Source organism: Terrapene carolina, unplaced genomic scaffold (assembly GCF_002925995.2).
Source record: "Terrapene carolina triunguis isolate 2854851 unplaced genomic scaffold, T_m_triunguis-2.0 Scaffold148, whole genome shotgun sequence".
NCBI lineage: Eukaryota > Metazoa > Chordata > Testudines > Emydidae > Terrapene > Terrapene triunguis.
The window spans coordinates 7,754,702-7,779,634 of NW_020664499.1; the positions used below are offsets into that span (position 1 = coordinate 7,754,702).

Consider the following 24,933-nt stretch of genomic DNA (forward strand, 5'->3'; position numbering starts at 1 on the left):
CCTGATTTTATAGGGACAGTCCTGATTTTTGGGTCTTTTTTTTTTATGTAGGTTCCTATTACCCCCCACGCTGTCCTGATTTTTCACACTGGCTGTCTGGTCACCCTACAGTCAAGTTTTTATATTTATATTGCACCCGTTGCTCTCCTTTCATTTTAGCATTCAGGAAAAAAAAAGGCAACAATAGACACTCACTAAATACTGAGTCCCTCCCTTATAATCTACGGCACTCTCAAGCATGGCCTCTGACAGAAGAGAGCAACCGAATCCTCCACATGAGAGTGGAGGATCTTTCTGGAAGAAGAAGATTGATGATATGTATATTTTGCCTTTGCTTGCCATGTATTCATGAATTTTGAAGTGCTTTAGAAGCATTAGGACCTGAATCCTTGAGGTGTCTTTTGGGCCCTCTGGAGGGCCACAAATAGCTTAAACGCTGCAAATTTATTGTATTGTGAAGGACAAAAGCAACACATTCCAGCAAAACAGTAATGCATTCACCTCCCTCTATGCTGAAGTCTCTCTGAAGAAGTGGATTTTTGTGTTGGTGTGTGACTAAGGGTATGTCCAGGGCCGGCTCTACTATTTTTGCCGCCCCAAGCAAAAAAAAAAAAAAAAAAGGTGCCCAGACTGTGCCGCCCCAAGAATGGACGGGAGTGCCGCCCCTTAGCATGTGCCGCCCCAGGCACCTGCTTCCTCCGCTGGTGCCTGGAGCCGGCCCTGGGTATGTCTATACTACCTGCCGGATCGGCGGGCAGTGATCGATCCAGCGGGGCACGATTTATCGCATCTAGTCTAGACGCGATAAATTGACCCCCAAGCGCTCTCCCGTGGACTCCGGTACTCCACCAGAGCGAGAGACGCAGGCAGAGTCGACGGGGGAATGTGAGGAGTCAATGGGGGAATGTGAGCAGTTGACTCACCGCAGTGAAGACACCGCGGTGAGTAGATCTAAATACGTCAACTTCAGCTACGTTATTCATGTAGCTGAAGTTGCGTAACTTAGATCAATCTCCTCCCCCTCCCTCCCCCCCCGTGTAGACCAGGTCTTAGATAGTATTATTTCTCTGCACATCCACTGGAGTTACTGCTGAGAGGTTAACATTCTATCCCCAGGAGTCCGTGTCTCCCCCGAAAAGCTTTATTTACCTGGCTACAGATTGTAGAGAGCTGGTGAAATTCAACTCTAGTTCTGGATTTTGCCCTCTTAAAAATGAATAAATTGCACAAACTTCCTTGTGTCAGTGTCCCCCCTGTGAAGCACAAAATAGCTATTGATTTGTGCAATTTTTTGATCTACAATAACAAAAGGAAGAGCCACAACCAGAACTTAGTTGCTGCTTGTGTGTGTGCAAATGTACCTCCTCTCAGGCTAAAATGATTTATATAGATTAATGCTTACCATTCTGTAGCTGTGTTGGTCCCAGGATATTGGAGATAAGGTGGGTGAAGTCATCTCTTTTATTGGACCCACTTCTGTTGGTGAGAGAGACAAAATTTGGCACTGAAGAAGAGCTCTGTGTAGCTCGAAGGCTTCTCTTTCACCAACAGAAGTGAAGATACTACTTCACCTACCTTCTCTCTCCTGTGTGTGTGTGTATATATATATATATAGAGAGAGAGATACATAATATTAAGGCAAACCAGCCAACCAAATGTGAACTCCTCACTGGAGAGCAGTGGGTGTGTCCCATCTGTACTGGCTGCAGCCCAGGTAAAGTCAAGGCAGAAGGATTGGAGGGAGATGGGTCCCCACCATTTAATTCTCCCCTGCACCAAATTATTCTGTTGCTCTTCCCGTGCACACCACCTACAATAACTCTTATTGGTGCTGGCTGGCTGCAGTTAGCAGAATGTGCAGGGGGAGTCGGAGGTGTGGTCACAGTCACTGCTGTGCTTCCTTCTCCTCCTGCCCTGCACAGGCTCTCCTGCCACATACAGAGGGGTAGGGGATGACAGACTGCAAAGGGGTGGGGGAGATGCTGATGGGGGGCAGACAAAGTGGCCTAGAAAACTGGGGGAGGTGGAGAGCACAGAATCTGTAGGCAGACATAAAAATGGACAGAGCCCTAGGGAGGGGGCACACATCCCTGAGAGGGTGGCCCAACTCCATGTATGCCATGCACAATCCCATAGATTCTCACACTGACCTGCACTTCTGGGATAAATGGAGAAATGAGCTCCTCAATGCAGCCACCTCCTTATTCTACACCCTAATTTTAAAATAAAGCAATTTACACCATTGGTCTCCTGCCTTTCCACATCACATCTCCCACTTTTCTCCTGTAATTGCACCTATGGGCTGCAACAGTTCTGGGGACAAAACAGCTGCTGTCTCTGCACAGAGGCCATGCTCTTTGAGATGTAATGGTGCAGTACACAGAAATCAAAGGGGCTGCCGTTTCAAGCGACAGGCACCGCAGACTATCCTGGCTGATTTGTTTGCACTATTTTCTTTTCTGCTTCTTGTGTCTTGACTAGGCTCTGATTCAGCAAAATGAAATATTTGCAGTATTCAGGGAAGTCAAAAGCATTTCTACCAGAGACCTGCTTTTGGAGGAGCTAATTCATACCTGTCCACCCTGACCTCCTCTGACCTTCCAGTTATTAGAATCACTTGGGTACATTTGGAATAATTTGGCTGTCAGTATTGTATGTCACACTATTGGAGTTCTGTTCACAGATTCATAGATTCTAGGACTGGAAGGGACCTCGAGAAGTCATCGAGTCCAGTCCCCTGCCTTCATGGCAGGACCAAATACTGTCTAGACCATCCCGGATAGACATTTATCTAACCTACTCTTAAATATCTCCAGAGATGGAGATTCCACGACCTCCCTAGGCAATTTATTCCAGTGTTTAACCACCCTGACAGTTAGGAACTTTTTCCTAATGTCCAACCTAAACCTCCCTTGCTGCAGTTTAAGCCCATTGCTTCTTGTTCTATCCTTAGAGGCTAAGGTGAACAAGTTTTCTCCCTCCTCCTTATGACACCCTTTTAGATACCTGAAAACTGCTATCATGTCCCCTCTCAGTCTTCTCTTTTCCAAACTAAACAAACTCAGCAAAATTGTTATTGAGTGTAAAGGTTTCTGAAGCCATTGCGGCCTTAAGACTTTTGTCCTTCTCACATACCGCAATACAAATACATCTTGTAGTTGTGCAATAATCCTTAGAGCGTTGCCTCTACTAGAAAGGGTTTGTCAGTATAGCTATGGCTAGCATGCCAAAAAGCTTACCTGTAGCACGCTGATAAATAAGGGGCTAAATCTTGCTGGCCTGTGAGAGCCATTCCTTTAAAGACAATGGAACTATTCACTTTAGTAAGACAAGCAGTGTTTGTTCTGGGATGGTAATTTCACTGAAGGAAATCAGAATGCACTGCAGAACACCTGGAAGGATACCGTAGGATATGTCTGCACTGCAATTAAAGACCCATGGCTAGCCCATGTCTGCAGTGTAGATGTTTGGGCTTGGGCTGGAGCCTGAGCTCTGGGACCCTCTCCCCAATGCTGAACATCTCCACTGCAGTTTTACAGCCCCGCAGCCCAAGCCATCTGACACGGGCCAGCCATGGGTGTTTAATTGCAGGGTAGACATACCTGTAGTGACATTCTTATGTGTTGCTTTCACAATTAGAAATATTGCACAAATGCATGTGCATCTCACTGGCAGCATTCACAGTTACCCCCCTGGGTCTGGAGCAAACACGCTAGCTTATAGCAATTGTTTTATAATGGTGGCTTCACCCGCAAGTCTCTGGATCAGTTGCAGTTTGCTAAACTCTCCTTGGCTGGAGGGCTCCATGTGCTATTGCTACCTAAAGAATCTTGCTCTTTAGGCTGCAAAAACAATGCCAACAGAGTGGGGTTCCCTTAAACAGCAAAGGCAGAAGACCTTGAGCCATGCGCTCTATCCCCACTATCTGTCCAGTCCCTAGAACCTATGGCAAGTCTTTCCAGTGTAGGTTTACCTTCTTTTCATGGTGGTGGTGGTATTTTGTCCATGAAAGTTAAAGGGGCCATAATGATCTTAATGTTCTTACCCCTTTCCTACCTGGGTTCCTAGTGTTGCACCTGCTTCTCCTTCTCCAGTTTTAAGAACTGGAGCCAAACTGAGGGGAAGTGTACGTTAGACTTCTTTGTATGCAGATTCTCTTGGATCCACTTACTGAGGTGCAGGGGAGTCTAAATTTGTGTATTATGTACCTTCATTTGCCCTTTTCTAACATGCAAGTCCCACCACCTGAGAATCTCTCCAGAATTACTTAAGTTCATCTTTGAATGTGGCCGTCTTCTACAACCAGTGGCTACAGAGGCAACTGCTGGAGAAGCTGGACTGCAGCACCTTCCTGGAAATGCAATGGGGAGTGATCTCCCATGTTCACTTTGCCCTCCTGAAATGTTGCTGCTTCCTCTTAGAAAAGGGTTATACCAGAATCTTACTGCACTCGAACCAATAACTGAGGACCTTTTGCGCCTATGGGTGTCTGACATGGAACAGCCATAGCAATTGAGGGTTGTTACCTTGTAAAGAAAAGGAAGGTTGAGGACAGAATAGTTACTGGATGCCAGCACCAAAGGGGCCTTATTTTTCTGTCAGACTTTAGCAGAAGCTGCTCTTGGTACCTTGGTGGTGGTGGTTGGTTGGGGGGGAGATAGAGAATCTGTTGCTTTCTAACTCCTTGGCATCTATAGCAGCACCAGAGGGTAAAAGTCTAAACATATGGTACTAATGTGAGCTTGAAAGGAGAGCAAGATTGAGTTAAGTGTCTGAATTGCACTTTAATTCCGTTATTAGAGCTGGTGCATCTTTTCCCCACCTCTGTTTTCGTAAGGTCCATTTCTTTCCTTCCCACAGCCAAGAGCTACAGTAAACCTCATATAGCAGAGGCAGGAAGGAAGGACCTCGTTATGCTTCTGTTGCCTCATACTTGCTGTGCTGACACTTCTTCTGCACACTGTCACCAGCTTTCTAGAGAACATCTGGTTCTGTTTGCTTCAGCGGCTAAGGATCATACAAATGGCAGAATCCTTAATGAACCTTCCTGCGTTAAACTCTACCCCCCCTCCCGCTCTACTCATAAGCCCGAGCATTACCCATGGCTGAAGCAGCTAATCCAATACTGAGCATTTTTTATTCTTGCGTGCATTATAAACATGAAGTCCAACAACTGTGAGTTGTTTATCCCCACTTAAAATACTGGGCAACCAACTGAGTCAGAAGTCATGACTTGCTCAAGGCCAGAGATGGGATGAAAACTGGAAGTTCACAGCTCCCAGTCCTGTGTTCAGATCATGACCTTGCAACTGTAGCATAGAGAAAAGAGGGGAAACATCCACATATGAATAGCAATTTTTATTGACAGTTTTTACCCCCAAAATACAAACAATAAATTAAACAAAGTAAAATCATTAAATAACAGTTGAGGTTCCAGCCCTCATACAAATATTGTGTCCATAAAACAAAAGCTAGTTAAAAAATAAAATGCACTGGCATACTACGAGTCTTGGGAAAAGAGGTAGCTTCCAAACGTTGACTTAAGAGTGGGGACCAAGTTCTGGCATTTACATCTCTGCAACATACAGGGAGGCAGCATTTGGTCACAGATTTAACGAGTGATTGTGAATCCTTAAATCCTGCCATCAGTCATGACAGAAATGCAGAGATGGCAGGATCAGGCCCTATGGAAGGGACCAAAAATTCCTGAGAGGTGGTCAGAAAGTCAACTTGGATTATTTATAATGACTTGCTTTCTTGCAGTACAGTCCCTAATTAACCTCATTACACCAAAGCACCCTTGTAGGGCTCCTCACACAGGCACAACTCCCGTTGACATCCATGAACATTCAGCCTGTCTAAGGAGTACAGGATTGAGCCTATGTCCCATAAATTGCTTCACTACCTTTGTTCTAAGATGAGTGACGTTTGTGTGGCATTTTTCTTGTTTTGTTTGTGTTGGTTTTTGTCTAATCAGAACTGCAGTCAGCCCATGGCAATGCATTGATAAAAAATTCTCTCTCGTTCACTAGCAGCAGGCACTCACTGCGTAGGGTTCCTGCTGCCTAGTGATTTGTATCCTGATATTCCTCAGAATGTTAAAATTAAACAACTGTTCATTTAGGCCAAATATTTACAAAATACACACTTAAAAAAAGAACAACTTACAATTTAAAACCAATAACTGGGTGGTTGATAAAACTTGTGTAGGTACTTATAAAAGTGACTAATAGTGATTCAGATATAAAATAGGGAGACAACGTGACATGTACAGTATCTTGACTGGAAATATGCATTTCAATGTTAAATATTTGAGTCTTCCATGGAAAGACTTTCAGGTACTCCATGCAGTGGCCAATGGAGATACAGATTATCTGTCTGCTTCAGATACCCTGCTATGAATGTTGAAAACAAACCACATAGGCATTTAAATTGAAGACCCGAGAGACAAACATGCACAAATCAACTCCAAACTAACATTCAGGGTTTCAATGTACTGCATCGATATGTGGCTCAGTTCCAGTTATTTGAAATGAATGCTCTAGACTTCCTGCTTTGGGTCCAGGCCTTGAGGAAAGGTCACTTTCATTTAGGGAGGCTACGGCTTTTGAAATTGACTCCCTTCATGTGGGACTCAATCCAAGAAAGGTATTTAGTGACTCTGGTGTAGACGCCGGGCCTCTTTTCTTTAGCACAGTCATCTCCCCAGCTGACGATCCCATACAGAGACATCCTGCCATTGTGCTCGCAGACCAGTGGTCCACCAGAATCTCCCTGACAATGCAAATAAAAAAGATCACAATCTGATTTTTGAGGATACTGGAAAGCTAGGATAGACTGCTCAAGTAGCTTTTATGGTCAGCATTATATTTGTAAGGGAAGAGGCAGCCCCCTCAATGGGCTAGAGGGGAATGAGTTATATTACATGAAGTCCTCTGTCTGGTATCATTAGATTAGTACATGGAGCATTCTTGTTATAGAAGGCCTAAGCCAGGATGTCTTGAAGGATCAGAAGCCATTCCCCTTCCACCCTCACTTGGAAAAAGAGAAATAAATGTTCAAGTGTCTGCCCATAAGAGAATTTTAGTGCTAATGGCAAGTCCTGTTCCCTCCTCCTCCAAGTCCGTGCATAGCCTGGTTCACGGTGTGAGGGTGGAGTGGAACAGAGCAGGATTTGAGGAACCTGTGCAATGTATCTGCATCTCCTCCAGGCTGTGGAGACCAGCTCTGCTATAGTTCTTTTCACATCCATGCACAGCTGGTTAAATGAAACTAGAGTAAACTGGGGAAGAGCAAGGGCAGATCCACTGCTGTGTACATCCACCCACTGCTGTGTACATCCACCCACTGCTGTTCCAACAGAGTGGCCATGCAGTAGCTGCAGAAGCTGTTACAGCCCTAGGCCATGAAACAGCACTGCTGCTCCTTCACAAGCTGGAAGGAGGTGGGGGGTGGGGGGAAAGATTGCTGCTCCTCCATCACCAGCAGAATATTTTCTGTATCACACCTGGCTACAACAGGGTGAACTCCGCTGAATAACTGAGTTCTTGTTCAAAAAGTGACCCACAATCCCTCTCTGCAAGGCCAGTGGACTTCAAAGATTCCAACTATGTACCATTAACACAGACCATGTGGATTATTTTAGAGAAACTCTGTCAGCAAATGGTTTTAAAATAAAATGTAAGCATTCCTACCTTGCATGCATCAGACTTCCACTGCACATCCCCAGCACAGACCATGTTGTCATTCACCCTGGTTTGGTCATAGTATTCGTCCCGGCACAATGACTGTGATATTAAGTTCACGTTGGCTGTCTTCAATATTTTGGAATAGTAAATATTCCCTGCAAACAAGAGGAGCTTGATTAGATTGGCTTTCCCCCACAAACCCTCATGCTGTTACGTTCCCTCTTCATGCAGCAGAAGAAGTTAACTTGTCCACACAAAATATCAGTTTTGAGAGTACTACATCTTTGTTATACAACAAATGTTTTTATTTTTACTTTTAGTAGATGAATGAGGTGCAAAATGTATTGTTTCCATTAGAATTTTCTGATTCTCAAACAGACACAGGGCTTGATAACTTCTTAGTGGAGCCAAACCTGAAGTCTTTATTCATGCAGAAGACCAATCTAACTTTCAACTCTTGTCTGCAGCAGGAATGGAAGACGAGGCATGCTTTGTGTCTCTTGTATTAATTTGTGTAGTTTTATAGAGGTGTGAGGTAATTTTGGTAAGAGTTCTTCCTAGAACTGGGGCATATCAAGGGAAATTGACATGGAGAGTCAGAGATGGTGCTGGGATTCAGATTCCCAAAAGAAAGTGTGTGGCATAAAAGGAGGAAGACACTATTGAATTGTTGGCACGATGGGGCACATCAAAGCAGCCAATCTGCACGATTCATTGACTTGCGTAAATGTGATTGTTTCATCTGAGTTTGGTGGGTCTCAGTGGACACTGGTAGCACTGCATGGCTTTCTTTTAAAACTCCTATAACATACACAAGCTGTGCTGCCCCAGACATGTGCTTCTTCTGCACTGCAGCAAGCTGCAGTTGTTATAGGGTGGAATTTTTAAAGGCGCCCAAGGGAGTTAGGTACCCAGTGAGAGATGAGCTCCATTCTCTTAGGCCCTTTGAAAATCCCCAGCCACTGCTCTTCATATAGTCACCTTCTGTCTCCTGGTTTTAAGATTTTTATACTTCTCTTCTAGTACCTATGTTTTGTTCCTCATTCCTGCCGAGGTTTTAAAGAAGGATTCTCCCAAGAATAAAAGTGCCCAAGAACAACTGGTGCTAGAGATTTCAGGAGAGGGATGGAAACCTATCCGGGTAGAGGGGAGAGATCACACAGTGTATGGATAACTGCAACAGGAGAGGGTGTGAAGAAGAAAGCTACTGATTGTTGGGGGAAAGTCGGACTACTCAGAAGGACTGTGGTTCCAAACACATGAATTAAAATCTATTTTGGAGACTGCTTAGTTTTAATACACCATGCTCAGGTCACATTGACTTGTCCTATCATTCTCAAGACAAAAAAAATCCCCTCACCTACGCTTCTAATTTGTATTAAAAAATGAACTTTAGTCAATTCCCCCCCATAGCACAGTGCCTAGCTTTGTATACTGGGCAGACTTGAGTTGCTATGATGAAAAGCTGAAGTATAGAAGATTCCCAAGTTTGACTAGCCGTATATGCCCTCATTCTATCAGTATACATTTAAGATGATATTCACTTACAGTTGTCTTCTTTCCCATAGCCAGAAACTTCACACTGGGAATTGTCCCTCAGTACTAGGTTTTCAGACGGTAAACAGATAGTTTTGACATATTCAGACTCTGCTGCACAGTGTCCGGAAGCAGACTTTATTTTCATGAGAGCTACATAAAAATCAAAGTGGTTACAGTTAATATTGTAAAGTCGGAAAATTATCAGCTGGAACGATAACTTTCCAACAAATGTTGTAATTCACATGCATTCTATCACACACCTGGGGCCTGATTCTGAGGTCCTTACTTAGAAAGACTATTATTTTAGTCACACAGATCTTTGCCAAATTTAAATTGGCAAGTTTTTCACCCTTTAATTTCATCCATCTGAGTGACAGTGAATGAAAAAACTGCAGTGAGTCTTCTCTTGAGTGAGACGTTAATCCCCAGGTGCTCCTTTCAGCATTTTGTAAGAGCACAGCTCCCTGACTTGAGTGGGGATGGCATCTACTGTCCCTCCAGCTGAGGGTCTGTGGAAGAGGATGTGCTATGTTGCACTACAGCACTCAGCCACTAGATGCTGCCTTCAGATTTAAACATTGGTTGAAACTTCAGCTGTTTTGAGCCTAGATCTGTGAAAACAAGGTGTCTGTCTTTTCTAATGGGTAATTGGAGGAAGGATGATGGAGTTGAGGGTAGCAGGTGAAAACTAGCAAGTCTGTATTGCATACAATGGAAATAGAAACGTAAAGTCTGTATTTTGTGGGGGGAGAGGGCAATATGAAATCCATTTTGATCTACAGTCTTGGAAAGTGCCATGTAATGATACTTATCATTTACATTCCACTTCACATCTTCAAAGTGCTTTACAAACACTGACTTGCCCAAGAGGGAATTCTAGCCAAAACCAGGCCTAGTTATCAGGAGTGCCTGGCTCCTAGCATCCCCCTATTCCAACTACTAGATATTGCTTCTTTCTGCATCAGTACCCCTATTACAGCAGTGTACTTCATATGTGCTCAGGATTATAAAGATGTATTTTGGACACCACTTACCAATATCATTAGTGAAGTCACCTCTTTCATCTGAATATTCATGATGTTTGATGATTCTTTCCACCTGAAATGTTTGTTCTTTGTCATCATTAGCATCCAGCTTGGACTTTCCAAGAACAACTGTGTAGCCTGATGAATCCGTTCCTCTGGGAAGAAAGTAAATAAATGAGCCATGAAGACTATCGGGTTTCTGAGAGCAAGGACAGGTTTTGTTGTTTTGTTTTTTTAAAAATAATTTGGTTCATAATGTGAACAACATCTTAGAGTCCTGTGAACTTCTCCCTTCTCATTCCCTGTTTCAAAAGTCTTGTGTCAACTACAGCAACTGTTAATGTAGAAAAGTGAAGGTAGGCAGCTTTGAGAGTCTGAGCCTAATCACTTTTCTATTGGATTTGGGCTCCTGATTCCCTAGTTTAAAATGAATGGAAACTGGGTGTCCAAATCTCTTCAACTACTTAGAAAAACCTCCGCTGGAATGTATTTCTAGCTGGCTCTCTTGTTTCCAGCTGGTTCTATAGGTGTCCAGGGCTTTCTGGGCAATGACACCTCTTGAAGCTGTTAGAATTCAGGGGAAAGTCAGCTTTCCACAATCGCCAAATGTTCTGTGCAGGAGGTAAGCGGACCCCAGTCAGAGAACAAGTTCTGAGTTTGGGAAAACAGCTGAGCTAGAACAAAATCCTGACTGTAAGGGGGGGATAAATTGCTATCTGAATTTGTTTTAAACTTCACCCTCAGAGCTCCGCTTTCTAGCAAAATATCTCCCTTTTGCTAAGAGGTTTCTAATGGCTTCTAATGGCTTCACCTTCTCCCTGCTCTGCTTAAAGAAAAGTACAGTCCTGCTGTGGCTGAGTTACATGTGTGTGGTTTTTAGTCATGGGGCATTGCCCAAAGGAACAAAGCAAAAATAAATCGGCAGTAGACACAGGAGGGGTAATGAGTGCTTACAGTTGGGAGAAGCAGTGTGCGGCGGTAAGCACCCAGCAAGGGTCAATGAGGCTGCCACCACACACAAATTTGTTCTGCTCCATTTTCCTTGAATAATGGAAGATGGTGGCTATCCAAGGCTGAGACTCAATAGTTGCAATGCTCCCGCCAACGATCTTGAAGTACTTGCTGGAGCTTCTCTGGCCACACGTGGGTTCTGTGAAAGGAAAGGAAAAACTTGTTGGAGGTGTGCTCAGATAGAGTGCACTCATAGTATGATAAGTGAGCACCAAAATTAGCTTAAATACCACTACGTCTGTCCAACAAATCTTCCAGAAAATGTGTTGTGATGTTCTCATTCAGTCACACCATCTAGCCCTTAAGAGCATGTACAATTCGAAATGGTGGATATTATGGGTTGAATCCTACTCAGAGATAATCTATGGAAGCTAGTGGTGCTGCAGAAGTGCAATGGAGAAGAATTTGGCCCCCAGTTGTAGTAGGGGCCTCCAGTTTGAAATTCACTGTGTACTGTGAAAAGGTGCCTTAAAAACTAAAGGATCCCTCCTGCTCCTCTGTTTCGCACTCAACATATCTTGTACCGTTCTTTTGTAGAAGTCTGGGGGTTACAGTCAACTTCAAATCTCCAAGTGATTTTCAAGTAAATCCTAACTTACCTCTTTCTGTGTGACACAGTTGTATGTCACAGTCTGTTTTCAAAGTCCGATATCCGCTCTTAATGTAACACCAGGGCTTAGCTTTTCCGTCTGGGTTTCTGGAAAATGAGGGAGACATGCTTTTTGTAAACAGTGCTTCTAAGTGCTAGTGACTCAATAAAATCTGAATTCCCCCTTAAGAGGGTTGTCAGGGGTCTTCTATTGTCAACGTGTCAAAGAAGTATATTTGCAGAAGGACAAAAGCAAATATTTTATGCATAAAACCTGCAGCTCATCCATATTATTTGCTGCACTGGTACTTCTTTATAAGGCTCTTGAAGGAAGGGCTCAAGACAGCAAAGTACAGAGAGCACCCAAATACCATTAATTTTAGTGGAAAAATAAGGGGGCTAGGCACCTTGGAGGACCAAGTCCAAATTTTAGCAAGCAGTCTTGGAAACTCCTGGCACTCCACTGAATGCATCCTGTCACTCCAGGTGCTCTGGGGAATAGCCAGCCCAACAGGTGTGAGAGCTTTAGGAATTACCTGCAGTAGTTGTGTTTCCCCAGTCCAAGCTGCAGGGCATTTCTCACACCAGCATGGTAATCCCTCCTAATTAGTGAAGGGAAGTCCCACGATAAGCATTCTTCGTTTTTCTCATTCTTTGACACAGTCCCTCTGTAGTCCTGACCATTCTCAGTATAGCATTGGCTTTCAGTGTCTGAAATATGAACACAAAGTTGGCAGCATATTCTGGATTGTTCACAGTATTCCACAGTGGAAAGAAGCCAGGTGGTTCCATTCTAATGAAAAGCAGGATGAGATTCCTGTCACTGACACACTTGCCAACAGACAGGTCAGTATGTGGACTGGAATGTCACTTTGTTGCTGTGTTCGACACATGTAGCTCTTAGACTAAATGTACATGTGTTTTGGTTCTCCCGAAAATACACAACAATCATGTCTTGAATCAAATCTGTCACCTTTTATGTAAGGATCTCGGCATATTTCACAATCTAAGTCTCATACTACTTCTGGAGAAGAATGTAAAACAAACCAACTGTATTTTACAAACTAGTAAACTGAATTAGAGAGGTTGTGACCTTCTCAAGATTAGCTAGTGACAGAGTAGAGAATAGAACCCGGAGTCCTGGTTGTCTTTTTCCTAATATTTAGGCATTGCTCCTTCCCCTTATGCATTAATACAAGTTAAGAAATATCCATTTGTGTTTCTATCAATGGTACTTTCATTTCTATTGGTGCATAGAAACTGAGATTAGAAACACCTTAAATTTAGAAAATGGGCAGTAGGGGAGGGAAGGAGGTGGAATATAGAATGGGAGAGGAACCACTGTACCATACCTATTTCACAGTGCTGTCCATTGAATCCTTTTGGACATAAGCAACGGTTAATCCGGGAAAAGAGTTGATAGGAAATGCAGGTTCCTCCATTTACACAGTTACAATCTGCAAGCAAAAGACACCAATAACCAAAGTTATAAATCCTTCAGTAGATCCATAAAGTGAAGGATAGTTGATGCATGTTTAGTATGTAACTAGTCCAAAGGAATTTTGTTGTCTAGTATGTGTTGTGTGATTATTGTGCATGGAGTGTATTTTGGCCACAGATTTTAGAGAGACAGAAATAGCAATAGCAAGTATTTACCTTGATGTCTTGATTTATGTTTGCTTGATAGTATGTGCCGCTGCTGCCTGGTCAAAGCCTAAGGGGGGGAAATACAAATTTGTTTATTTTTTTAAGGAAAGTTTCTTACAGATTGTTCCTTTTTTTTATGTGCTCACTTTTGTCTGTTTCTGGAGTATACACAGACAGGCCCTAGCTCTGTTCCTTCCAGCATGCCTGCAACCCTAATGACTTTGTTAGTGTTAAATGCATGCAACTGACAGCAGAATTTGGGGCATTCAGTGCAGTCCAGGTAGGATGAGTGGGGATATAGTGAAAGTCTACTGCAATAAAGTAGAATGCAAACACCCAACTGCTTCAGTGTACCAAATCAACATTTCTTTTGCAGTTCTGCTAAGAAGGCCAAAGTTGCCTCAGAAACCAAGCCTATATGACTAGACAGTGAGCAAAGGGTCATTGGGGAAATCCACCTCCTTCCCATCCACCTACACCAGACAGTGGAATAAAGGCACAGGACTCATCCACCACTGCAGCCCTTTGCTTTTGGTAACCCTGCTGCTGATGCATCCTTGCTCTATGGTAGTGATGGCCAATGGATCTATACAGCAGTAGTTCTACTTGTCCTGTGTTCCAGATCCTGACTCTGCCTGGCACATTGGAACTATACTGCAGGCAGGGGCCTCTGCTCTAAAGCTGGAGAAGACAGGATTAGATTCCTAGTACACTGCCCCTTGGAGTGAAGGGGATTGGTCAGTGCAAAAGCAGGACTTGGCTACAGAAAGCTTCTGCTGCATCCGTGTGCATGGACAGCATTGCCTTATGTGATACAAACTGATAGGAGCCAAAATATCCAAAATCAGAGTGGGGGTTGCGGGGGATGGGGGGCATTCAAATAAAGACTAATATTCTGCATTAAATCTCTGCTAATTCCTAGTACTTGACGTCCTGCATTGCGCTAGAATTAAGAAGAAAAAAACGTTAAGAGCAAAAATGTCAGAGGCTGTTGCTCTCTCCATCCTGTCTAATCCCCATCTAAATTCTCTCCAGGAAACCACCTTAGTTTTTCCTCTATATCCATAGTAGGCAGTAGAATCGTAGGTGACAACTACAGGAAAGAAGGTTCAAACCACAGTTATCATAGAAAAAAGCCTGGTGCATACATGTGGCAGAAAGCAGGATGGTAATAATAGGCCTAGTTCAGTGATGAAAGGGGAAGCTTTTATCATATGGTCAAAAATGGAAATAAACAGGATCTGTGCTGAATGGGTGGCTGTGCTTGTTGCGAAACTTACAGATTCTAGGCTTGTGACGAGTGCCCCCAGCATAACTGAGATAATGATGAATAACTTCATGGCGTTGGGTAAGTTGTGACTTGGTTGGTTCCTCTTCTACCTGCAGTATTTCTGCTTCTGAAAATAAAAGAGGAACTTAAAGTGGTGTTGTGTCTTGGAGTGCTAGGTTACAGTTGTTCATCCAGCAGCTTGAACTTCAGCATGAACCACAGTACGCTTAGGAGAAGGAATAAAGAATAAGTTGCATGGACTATTTGCCCTTCTTTCCTATGAACTAAAAGAGAGCTGGTTGTCTGAACCTGGTCTCAAACTCGTTTTAAAGGATAGATTCCCTGTAGATTTATTTTGCTAATGCTCCTTAACACCTTTCCTGGAGCTAGAAAGCTTTTGTTTCTTGAGACCTCTATCCTAGCAGTTGGAACTGGAAGCTGGGCAAGTCTAAACAGACCCACTCTTGTGTGTGAAGACTTGTACATTCATGGGTGAAACACAAGGACAAATCCTGCTCTAAGTTAAGGATTTGCTTGCAACCTTCACCTCGAATCACCCGACCATGGTCAGTTCAGTAACATTATTTCGCATCCTTCTCCTTGGTGCAAATTTAAAACTACTCATCTGTATAAACTCAAGTAAAAGAGTAGAGGGGCTCAGGAGGTGGAGAGCTCCCCTTTTTAACCACAACTGCAGAAAAGAGCCACCAATACAGAATTCAGTGACAGTGTTGTTTGGTTGCTGTCCAACTGTGGTTGCCTAGTCTCAATGGGTGTTTAATAGTTCATGGCCATATTTTCAAAGTGCTCGGCACCCAAAATTGCAGCTGCAGTCTCAGGAGAGCTCAGCTCCCATTTAAATAGCTAATTTGTTCTCAGTCAGAGCTGCTGAGCACTCTGGAAAACCCGGCTTCTTCAGGTAGGTGCCTGTATAGGATTCTTTTCAAAATCTAGCCTTTTTCTCCACCTTCCCCCATTTATTTACAGTATAAAAAGTTGGCAAATAAGAGACGGGGGGCATATTCTGCCTTGGTTCTGCACATGCAGTTGCCACTGACAGCCAGAGGAGTTGTGCATGTACAGCAAAGGCAGCATAGCATGTTAATAGTAATCTGCCTATAGGTGACTAGTTAAAAAAAACAAACAAACAAATTGGTTTACAAAACATGATGGAAGAAGGGAAAAAAATGATCATAAAATGGCTGTTTTCACCATTCTAAAGAAAATCAGCACAGCTAATTGGAATGTTTTTCCTCCCCCCTGCAATCAGACATTACATGCCCCAAAATCCAAAACAGGGGCATATATCTAAAAGTAAAAATGTCTAGAGTACCTTAAGTATAAGAAGCACCAGTATACTACTGCAAGAAATAAATCATTCCTCAGGTAGCTGGACAAATACACGTTTTTCAAATCCATTTTAGATTGCAGAAAACTTATTGTTCTGTTTACAAACAATATTTGTATTGAACTAGCTGACTGCAATTCTTAACAAGTTTAAAATGAAACATCAGTCATTGATATTCCAACATTAATTTTCCAAGCTCAGTTCTTTAGAACCCCAAATCATAAAATCTTGCAGGCTGCAGTGATAGATATTTTAAAGTTGAATTATATGATGTTTGGAATGGGAACTAGCAATTGAAATGAACCTTTCAAATTGCTAAAAATATAACTTACGCCTGTGGGTTTTAAAAAAACAGCCACTCAGTTCCAACTGGCATGGCACGCTGCATGTGTGTTTATAAAATACAGTTAGATTGTAAAGGCATTGCACTTACCACTCCACTAACAATGCGGAAGGCTTGCAGTGTTCTGTGCTGTCTCAGCAGCAGGTTTAGTCTTGTTAGGTCCTTTAGCAATCTGAGCCCTGTGCTCGGTTTCTCACTGTTCTGCAGAGGAAGTGCATCTCTATATAAACCCTTAGCCTGAAAGATGATTGGCTGGCTCCAACTAGCATTCCAGCCCAATGACAAGATTGATACCGGTTAAGGTTGTCTCAAGCTTTGCACCCTTGGGAGAATTTTTTTTAGAAAAGAGGTCACTTAACTCTTTTCAAACAAAAACCTATCAGAATGACTCAGGGGGGGAATTCTAATCTCTTCCTACTGTAGTTTCACTGCAAATCATTTATAATCTAACAGTTAAATGTAGTCTGAGTTAGCTCTTTGTAGAGTTCCTTATCTTAATGTGTCCTCCTGGCAGTCAATAATCCTTACAGCAGTATCTAAATATGGGCGAGGCTTTTGATAAGGGAGGAAATGCATTATTTGTGTTGTAATAGCACCTAGTGATTTATTTTTGTATATTTTATATATTTTTATGTAAGTTTATATAGCACCGTCTATACTGAAGGATGCCACTGCTTTACCATCTGAGTTCAGTTAGGGCACACCTGTAGACTAGGGCAGAATTTGACCCTATATATTAGGGACATAATATAGCCACCACTTAGGGATGAAGGGCACATGTTGTGCACCAACAGAACTACACAAAGCTTTTAGAACAGTGAATCAAGAATACCGTCTCTAGATGAAACTCAAGAGGTAATTTTGAATTAGCAGAATATTCTACCCCAGCTGCAATTTGGCTAGAACACAGGATTCGGGGAGTGGGGATCAATTGTTGTTCTATTGAAAGTGATTTGCCCATTACTACGTGGCACCCTCTATTCCTGAGAAATATTCTATGGGATCTTTCTAATAATCAAAGGATTTCAGAGGTTCAGTTTTGTCAAATCTGAAAGAACATTCAAGAACATGGGTGTTTCTTTAGGTGTTAGACTGGCTATGAATCCTAAGATATTGCATCTAAGAAAGCTGGCCCATATGAACATCCGTGCTTGAAAAGGGACTTGTCTGTTACTAACTGACCAGTCGAATTTGGGCAACATCCTACATATGTCTGGTCTGAAAGATAGATGGAAGTCAAGGATATTGATCGAACATCCCTGGCAGAGCTGCTGTTTGGTGACAGCAGGGGAATGGTTGGAATAATGAGGAGGGCTTGGGCTCTCCAATTATCTATTTTGAAAAAAATCGCTCCCTCAAATATTTTCCCACCTTATGTTGTGACTTTGTAGTGGGATGGTGAATGGCAACAACACCAGCACATAATAATATTGTGCAACAATGTAATGACATGGAACAACATAGAACTTCTCTGACTTCTATATCTCCTTCTCCCCTCAGTTGGAGCTTGTAGAGGGATTACTTATGCTCTCAAATCCTATACTCTGTTTATGCAGCCAGGGCTAGTTCTAGTTCTGCTAGTATTAGAACAGGTCATTCATTTGATGAAAGCAAGTTGAGTTTATGGTTACTGTATCGAGAGGGGATGAAAATAGATTAACTTGGAAGCCCCAAATTGAGGGTGAGTAGAAAACCAACCACGGCCTTTCAGCTTCATTAGAACCACTCATTTTTCTTGCCATGGTGATTTAACGTAATCATTTGAAGAATAGTCCATCTTGGAAATCCATGATTGAGCTACCAAAAGTAGAAAATGGCTTCAACAGGGCTTTATAGGGTGTAAGTCAGCAAAGCCCTTGCTCTAGATTTTTAAGGAAACCCAGAAGATTGGGTCACTTGCTGACTTTTAATATGCCATTTGCACAGATGAGACTGGAAGCAGATTGCTCAGACAGTAGAAAAAGGAAGAAATGGGACCTTAATTAAAAGCCTTTGATGAAATCATTTTTGCCTTCTTCACTATTACACACCTGATGGACTGCTTCAGATCCCTGCTACAGTCCCTGAGCTAAATCCATCCCTCGTGTAAAACCTCTGTGGCCAATGAAATTACAGGAGGGATGAATTTGTCCCCTTATAGCATATGCCCACACATCATGAACTACCCACAAGCACTGAACTACACTTCAGCTACATCACTCCAAACCACTTGTTCTTTTTGTCGATAAAAAGGGCTAAATGCTGCTGTAGTGTTATATTAGTTTCCCTTCCCTTTTCTAACTGTTTAGTTAGAAATAGTTCAGAAATGGGCTAAATTATGCTGTAGATTTTTCCCCCCGTTTCCCCTAAATTCTACTTGTTTGCAACATCTCATCCCCTCAGTCAGGGAAAATATTGGCATCAATATTCTGGTCATCCCCCCAGTCAGGGAAAATATTGGCATCAATGTTCTGGAGTTAAAAACCTTCATAATCTGCCTTTGAGTGCAGCATGCAGCAGAATCCTAGCGTTCCACACTTCAGCCGTTTTGTCCCATGCTGCACTGGCTTGTGTAACACGTTGACAGCCATGACAGTGGACGGAAACCTCGGCTGAGGAGATGCAGCGAAGAGGCCACATCATGAGGAGGTTCTGGCCCACTGTCTCTCCATTTGAGACATACTGGGCAACATTCACCCCACAGTAAAGGCTTGACAAGGCCTTCTGCATCACAATAACCCCCTCTCAAGTCCTTCGAACCAAATCCTCATGCCTGAATAGTTGAGTAAATGGTGCTGGGGAATGAGGCTGTAGTGGGAGAAGCTCTGTGCACCCATTATGCACCTGGCTAAGGGGCAGAGATCGGGAGGAGGTGCACTGTGGCAGTTCTGGCCTTGCCACCAAGTGCTGATGCACAGGGAGAACCCCACAGTAGGGATCTGTGTTGCACAGGGGTGGGAGTGCACAGCTCCCCAGAGGCTGGACCTGTTCTGCTGCCACAGGACCTTCTGCAGGTACGGAGGCAGGATTTGGCCATTATCATTTGCCTTAAGTGATGGGGAGGCCTTGCCTGTGACCTCTGCATAGGGTTGATTTTTCACTCAGCAAGTCTGATACAAAGGCTGTGATGGGACAGAAAAATAAGGGAAGCCTTCAGAATTCCAAATCTGAGTTATCTGGGAGCAATAGCGAGGGAATGAAAGGCTGCTGAAGAGATCACCAAAGAACTAAATCCACACTGAGCTGATGTGCTCAGGAAAGACTTTGACTAAAGACTGAGAAGTCATGTAGCTGAAGAAGGAATCTACAGTACTATGCGGAGATTGAGATCGGTGACCTGTGAGCAAGTCTTGCTCTCTGGCCTGCTGCTTCCTGTATGACACTACATTGTTCACGATCTGTGCTACGTGTCTGACTGTTTTTTAAAAAGCATGGGCTCGATTATCTAGTAGTATGGATTTGAGAGAGATTGTAAAGGCAATAGATCTCCATTTGCTTTCATTTCCCTGTGTGAGAGCCTGGGGATTGTTTGTTTAGGATGTTCTTTTTCACAAGTGATAGTCAGATATTAAAATCAGGAAGAAATAAAACGCATTCACCATACACTTGTTCTTGTGGACTCTATTTAAAGCCCAAAAGATAGCGCTATCAAATAGTTAAGTAAACCGTTTGAGCATTATCTAAAAAATAGAAACTTTTCATGGAACTGAAGTTCTAGCCTGAAAAGTGCCTCTTAAAAATGGTGTCGTAAGTTCCAGGTTTAGCATCTCAGGCCCTGATTCAGTGAGGAACTTTGGCACATGTGTGAAGTGAATAACACTTAAATCCTTAAAGTTACATACGTGCTTAGGGTCTTTGCTGAATCAAAGTCTCAGTGATTCCAAATCAAGGCTCCAATCCTGCAACTGCAGCTGCATGGACAAATCCTTCCGCAGCACCCCACTGAACCTAGCAGGGTTGTACAGCTGCAGCAGGCTCGCTATATGGATGCAGTTGCAGGACCAGGGCTCCGTATTTGCTCTATTACGGGCTTGATTCTGATTTCTCTAATTCTGGCTTTACGATGTTGTAACTCTATTGATTCAGTGGAGTAGCTCATGATTTACACCTGGTATAACTGAGATCAGAATCAGTCCCACAACTATAAAACATTGTTTGTTGTGGTTTTGAACAAACTCAAACTCATCTTGGAATATGAAAGTCAAACTGGGTTCTTCCCTGCTCATGGCCCATAGAAATTCTACAAGTCTAAGTATGCCTTCCATCAGCTATCTGTAAAACTCGGCTGTCTTCTACACAGTTACATGAATGCAACTGAGCATTGGATATAGCCTGGCACCTGACACTTAGCTAACCATTCTGAGGATGTGCAAGCCAAGGTGGAGTCCAGCTTATTCTCCTGTAAACTGTAGTCTCTTCAGAATTCACTGGAGTAAAAAAGGTAAAAAACCAAACAAGCATGGTTTTTGTCAGTGAATTAAGCTGCTCTGATGCTGAACACATAAATACATACAGACAGCAGATTTCCTGAACCTGTTCTGTTTTTACAGTAGAACTACACTTTAAAATTAACCGATAATGGGTTATGCTAAAATACAGGGGAATGGATTTCAAGATACTCGGTTTTAGTCTTAGTGGTACATGTGTAAAGGAATTTGCTACTACAGACACTTTTTTAGAATATTCTAGCTGAAAGTTCAAACACTTGGGCACCTGTCCAGTAAACCATTTCATTTTCTCCCTTTATCAGTGAAGTTTATTTTTCAAATCAGGTGACCTCTGGCTCTTACAAGAAGGACAATTAAGTTTTAATAAACCGGTAAAGTTTGCAATACTAAAGAGGATGATAACTTAAACAAATATATGTGATTTTCCTTTTTAACTGTTACACTCAAACTACAGCTCATCTGTAGTTGTCAGGAATTTCCAAAGATGTTGATTTTTAAGTAAACGTGAATCATAAAAATTCTCATGCTTTAATGACTCCAGATTACTTGTCAGTTGTTTGTCGTGTTAATCAAGGAGTGATGATGATGATCTCATTTCCTTTAGGTATAATTCTGCTGCTCAGGTTGTGTTTTTTAAACAAACTGTCTTCCTGTCCTGCACTTAGCCTGCTTAGTGCTGTTTCAATGATCTTTTTTATTCCTGTTGGTGAAAGTAGCAGAGTTTATCAGCTGTAGGTCCCTTGCCGCTCTTGGGAAGCTGGTTGAGGTTGCATGTTTCTCCGTGAATAGCTGTAATAGTCTGCTTTTTTCCCCTGAACAAATGCCAATGTAATCAGCCTTAAAAACTTGCTTCACTCGAATCCAGAAACCAACGACTGTTTGCTCAGCTATTCTAGTGCAGTGACCAGATAGGAACGGGGCTTCAAAAATCAAAACAATATAATCCTGCTCAAGTACAGTGTTGCTAGACACGTCAGCTGGAATTTTCAAAGACGCTGAAAGGATTAGGAACCCAGTTCCTTTGGAAGAAGTTGGGTGCCTAACTTCCTTGGGAAACCTTTGAAAATAAATCCCAGCCATCATTCTGATCTTATTCATTCTGCCTTGGAGCTTGGGTGTATAAAGTGGGTATCTGAGGTGCAGTTTTTCTTCCTTGTTTTTCAGTATAGTGTTGCTGTGTGCTCTCACACTGCTGCCTGTTTTGCCCCAGAAGTGGCTGCATTGGTTGGTTGCTACATTGGTGCACAGTATGTCTATCTTTAGCCTATGGTGTGTGGATTGTGACAGATGCCCAAAGCAGATTCGGTCTGTATACACTTCCAAGCCTCTCTGGGGTTGATTGGGTTTGCTTAGATGCCTGAAAATGTGCAGAGCTCCTGGGATAGTCAGCTGTCACTTGTTTCTGTGCATACTGTGAAGAGCCAATTAATGTCTAAAATCTGAAGTGCAGATGTTGGATCCAGTTATGAAACATCCCAAAATGTCTGCTTGTGTGCAGGCATGGGCCCATTGGGGGTGAGAGCCCCATTTTGACTCTCTGAGGCCAGAAGGCAAACAAGACAAGCAGAAACACAGAGAGAGTCTTTTGGTGAGTCAGCTGTCCTGCTAATGCTGACTGTAAACTCTGTAAGTCAGTTTTTCAAGGGAATGCTATGTTTGCATACCCTATACTGCTCTGAAAAAAGCACACTGAAACCAAACATTTGGAAACGTACAGGAGTTTCACAGAAAGAGCTGATGGGGAGCATTGTTTATGCAGTGTTTCAGCCAATCAGAAAGCTGTAACCTGCACTGAAAATGACATATTGGGTCAGAACCAGATGCCAATTTACTTCTCCATCCCCCAAATTGTTGATACTGAGGCATCTCCATTCTGAGACCATTGCAGCAGGAACAAGAGAGATTAGTGAAAGATGAGAAGCAAACAAACCCCCAGGGTGAGATCTATAAGGCAAGTCCTAGTGGTAATATAACTGGGGAGGCAGCCTAACTCCAGCTGTTCTTGCTATACGGCCACTGGGCACTGTTCTCTTCAAGGGAGCCCCACCCGGAAAAGCCATTAGAGACTCCATTTCTCCCTGCTTGCCCATGCAGCAGGCCCTCACACAGCAAAGGACCACAAATGCCTAAACTAACCTAGGCTGGTCTGCCCACAGGGAAGGAAGCACTGACCTTGTGGGCTACCTAGCCAAGCAGCACCAACACCAGAGCGGGTGTCCTGGTGGAGAGGCAGCTTCACAAGTATGAATAGCTCCTACCTTTGCTGGCGAAGTATCTTTTTTCAGAAGCCTTTGCTGACCTGTGGGGAGGAAAGAGTGTGGTTGTTAGCTCTTACACCTCCACCCACTTAGGTGGAATTCAGAGTTGTAATAGCAGCCTCCAGGAGAGACTTGTCTGCCCTGAGGGCAGGAGTTGGTGTGTGTTAATTCTTCCCAGCTGGCTTGATCTGCAGAGCTCTGTCAGCAGCTGCAGACTGGAACTGGATTTGTGTCCCTGATTTGTAAAGGATTATTTTGATTGTAAATCAATCAAGTGCCTTTGAAATGGGCCCCAATCCAAACTTCTAAAGAAATAGAAAACCTAACCAGAGTATGCAGAAAAATATGTATGTATTATGTGTATTACTATGGTGCCTGGGGGCCCAAGTCATGGACCAGGGCTGCATGGTGCTAGGCACTGTACAAACAAGACAGAGACCGTTCCAGCTCCAAAGTGCTTACAACCTAATTCTAAAATGAGACAGTTGATAACAGTACAGGCTGATGTTCAATGAAACTATGAGATGATATTGGTCAGCATGATTGACAGTTGTCTCAGCATAGCAGTGTCCTAAACATGGACAAGATTATTTTGTAGGCATCACAAAACAGGAGTGTTTTGAAGAAGGATAATGAGGCAGCTTTTCAGCTGTTGGCAGGGAGCTGCTCCCAAGTATCAGTGGCAACATGGGAGAAAGCACGAAGGTTTTTTTGTGTACCGCTTCTGCCAAGTGCTGTTGGCAGCACAAGGTCAGGTTCAATTGTCTAGTGGTTGCTTCTAAAAACGTAACAAATAATACCAGCTCAAGCCCCATTCCAGAAACCTGGGAAACTGAATCCCCCCGCCTCTCCTGGGTGCTTTTGACAGGCAATATTTCCCCTGCGCAAGCTCTGAGTCCATCGTACAACAAAGAAAACTTTATTATGGGGAAAAGGGGGCACAGAATAAACAGCCAGAAATAGTTAATAAATATAAACCGATATTGTTGATTAAGTAAGGCTCACACCTCCCACCCTCCCCCAAGAGTCATGGCAGTATTTGTAAACTCAGTCCTTCACTTGCAGTTGTAAGCAGCAATTTAATAAGGTGTTTGTTGCAATAGAGAAGGGGGAGCCAGTGGAAGGCATGCACAGGTAACGTGGTCAAAGCAATGGGCTAAGAAAATGATCTTAGCTGCAGCATTCTGACTGGATATGAGCCGAGCAAGATGGCCTTTGTCAAGGCCAGAGAGAAGGATGCTGCAGTAATCAAGATGCAAGGTGATTAGAACCTGGATGGGAGTTTTAGCTGCGTGGATGGATAGGAAAGCCTGTATCTTAGAGATGTTATCCAGAAAAAATCTGCAAGATTTAGAAAGAACTTGGATGTGAGGACCTAGAGAGTGGGCCCAGGAGAAGATAATGCCCATGTTATAGGCCTACGTGACAGACAGGATGGTGGTGGTGTCCTCAGTGACTGAGAGAGGAGAAAATGGGCAGGGCTTGAGGAGGAAGATTAAATGGGTTTATATTTTAGGGGTGTTGAGCTTGAGCTGACTGCTAGCCACCCACGAGATGTCAGAGATTTTTAGCTTGGATGGAAAGAGACAGATCTGGAGTAGAGAGGCTGATCTGTGAATTGTCAGCAGAGATGGTAGTTGGATGAGGTTACCCATAGGTAAGGTGTAAAGGAAGAGGAGAAGGGGACCAAGGACAGAGCCCTGTAGAACCCCCACAGAAAATTAGAGGAGAGATGAGGAGGATCCTCTGAAGAAGGAATTACAGAGGTAGGAGGAGACCCAGGAGAGG

The 24,933-nt window shown here is 43.1% G+C and overlaps 1 protein-coding gene across 1 annotated transcript; it reads right to left on the reverse strand.

Moving 5' to 3' along the window:
• Positions 1-5,383: 5,383 nt before the first annotated feature.
• LOC113406902 (urokinase-type plasminogen activator-like) lies at positions 5,384-16,639 on the reverse strand. Its single transcript, XM_026653764.1, has 11 exons — positions 16,551-16,639; positions 14,780-14,896; positions 13,509-13,566; positions 13,205-13,309; positions 12,389-12,563; positions 11,863-11,960; positions 11,207-11,402; positions 10,262-10,407; positions 9,237-9,377; positions 7,695-7,843; positions 5,384-6,774 (listed from the first exon to the last, which is right to left on the reverse strand). The coding sequence occupies exons 2-11, from the start codon at positions 14,837-14,839 to the stop codon at positions 6,586-6,588; spliced, it is 1,317 nt and encodes a 438-aa protein (XP_026509549.1). The 5' UTR covers positions 14,840-14,896; positions 16,551-16,639; the 3' UTR covers positions 5,384-6,585.
• Between the last annotated feature and the right edge of the window lie 8,294 nt (positions 16,640-24,933).

Excerpts from the sequence above, each read along its gene's own strand:
- LOC113406902 (XM_026653764.1), bottom strand. The coding sequence starts at position 14,839 with ATGAAGTTATTCATCATTATCTCAGTTATGCTGGGGGCACTCGTCACA. Across the intron at positions 11,403-11,862 it reads ACTGTGTCACACAGAAAGAG|AACCCACGTGTGGCCAGAGA; the intron begins GTAAGTTAGGAT and ends TTCCTTTCACAG. Across the intron at positions 10,408-11,206 it reads GCACACTGCTTCTCCCAACT|AGGAACGGATTCATCAGGCT; the intron begins GTAAGCACTCAT and ends CTTTCTTCCCAG.